At 37.5% G+C, this 2,213-nt stretch overlaps 1 protein-coding gene across 1 annotated transcript; it reads left to right on the forward strand.

Annotated features, from left to right (window-relative positions):
- Positions 1–1,016: 1,016 nt before the first annotated feature.
- On the forward strand, positions 1,017–1,949 carry LOC307097971 (olfactory receptor 4K1; the record flags this gene model as incomplete). Its single annotated transcript, XM_079768302.1, has 1 exon — positions 1,017–1,949. One exon carries the CDS (start codon positions 1,017–1,019, stop codon positions 1,947–1,949), a length of 933 nt encoding a protein of 310 aa, XP_079624428.1.
- Between the last annotated feature and the right edge of the window lie 264 nt (positions 1,950–2,213).

Raw genomic sequence — 2,213 nt, forward strand, 5'->3', positions numbered from 1 at the left:
AACTTTAATCAGTATAAGGACAAGTAAATGATTATCATACACTGTTGGGTATACAGGGCTAAAGCCAAAAGTGTTTTCTGAAACATTGGAGGTTGTATAGAGCTCTTTTCTGGGAAGAAGTGGCCACATGGTGTCCAATGTGTTAAGCAAAGTGTCAAAAAACATTCAAGAGGCAATTTACACACTACTTAACTTTTCTTTTATGAAAAGCTACCGTGTGTTTAAAACGGGTCATGTAAGGGCTGTTTCTGAAAGGTGTTGCAGATTTTTATAAATCCAGGTGTGTCAGGAGTGTTTAGAAAGAGACACCATGCCCTTTCTTCCTAAGCAAATTGCTTCTATTAAGTTCTTAAAACTATCAAGCACTTTATGATTCATAATTTCAAGAACATTAATCTAGTCCACTTAGCCTTGCATTCAAACCTAATTGCATCCACAATTTGCTGCTGATCTACCGTTCCCAACTTCACTGTGATTGCTCCTCAGCATGACCTCTTCTCCAGACAGGCCACTCAACTATAGTTCCCTGAGTATATTTTCATATTTTTACCTTTGTATCTTTAGTCTCCTTATTCCCCCACCAGAAATAGCCTTTCCTTCAGTTTTGGCTAGCAAATCCCATACTTTTAAAAAGTTTTAACTTAAAATAATACCTATTCCATGACACCTTACTTTACCACTTTGTCATAATTTCTTTCATCTTGATAATATTTATGGTATTAATGTGCCACTTATATTTGCTCATTTCCAATTTTATATTTTTAATTTTAATGTGTGTATCTTATGTTCCTAGTTATGATAGGATTCATATCTAATCCTCTTTGTTCACATTATCCCTCTTTTCACAGCAGTTGGATGTTAAATATTAGTCAATTTTTTATATTGCTTCATTAAATTAAAATGACTTTTAATTGAAAGCTGGTTATGTTCCTTTTGTATTTATGCCAGATATAGTCCTAATCACTGTGTGATATTTCCCTGATGTTTTTAAATGTAGGTAACTGCAGATTGGCGACATGGCTCACATAAATGAATCAGTGGTGTCTGAGTTTGTGCTTTTGGGCCTCTCCAATTCTTGGGATCTCCAGCTTTTCTTTTTTGCCATCTTCTCTCTGGTGTATGTGACCTCTGTGCTGGGCAACCTCCTGATTATTGTTATCATTTCCTCTGACTCCCATTTGAATTCTCCGATGTACTTCCTGCTCAGTAACCTTTCTTTCATTGATATCTGCCAGTCTAACTTTGCAACCCCCAAGATGCTTGTGGACTTTTTTGTTGAGAACAAGACTATCTCCTTCGAGGGTTGCATGGCCCAGATATTTCTCCTTCATAGTTTTGTTGGGAGTGAGATGATGTTGCTTGTCGCTATGGCGTATGACAGATTTGTAGCCATCTGTAAGCCCCTACGCTATAGCACAATTATGAATCGGAGACTATGTATAACCTTTGTGTTTATTTCCTGGGCTGTGGGTATTCTTCATTCTGTGAGCCACTTGGCTTTTACAGTGGATCTGCCATTCTGTGGCCCAAATGAGGTAGACAGCTTCTTTTGTGACCTCCCCCTAGTGATAGAGCTGGCTTGCATGGATACTTATGAGATGGAAATTATGACGCTAACGAACAGTGGCCTGATATCATTGGGCTGTTTCCTGGCTTTAATTATTTCCTACGTCATCATTTTGATCACTGTCTGGCGCCGGTCCTCCAGTGGGTCATCCAAGGCACTTTCTACATTAACAGCTCACATCATAGTGGTGATTCTTTTCTTCGGGCCTTGCATCTATTTCTATATATGGCCTTTTAGCAGACTTTCTGTGGATAAGTTCCTTTCTGTGTTCTACACTGTTTGTACGCCCATGTTGAACCCCATCATCTACTCTCTGAGGAATGAAGATGTTAAATCGGCCATGCGAAGGTTGAGAAATCGTCACATGAACTGGAAAAACTAGAGATCACCATGAAGGCATGTAATCCTGAATGAGAATGAAGAGCCTCCACTGGATCACAGCATCATGCCAATTGCTTTTGCTAATGACATGGGTTACTGAGATATAGAATTGGTTTTGTTCTAAGTGCAATGAAATTGCATAAAATCAGTTCTTGGTTTAATAGTATTTAAAGAGAATTTAAACCAATTTTTTATAATTCTAAAGTACAAATTCTCTTAAAATATTTAATAATTCCTTTAGATATTTTATTAAAAATTTAGAGTC

The sequence above is a fragment of the Cnephaeus nilssonii genome (assembly GCF_951640355.1).
Source record: "Cnephaeus nilssonii genome assembly, chromosome: 4".
Taxonomy (NCBI): domain Eukaryota; kingdom Metazoa; phylum Chordata; class Mammalia; order Chiroptera; family Vespertilionidae; genus Cnephaeus; species Cnephaeus nilssonii.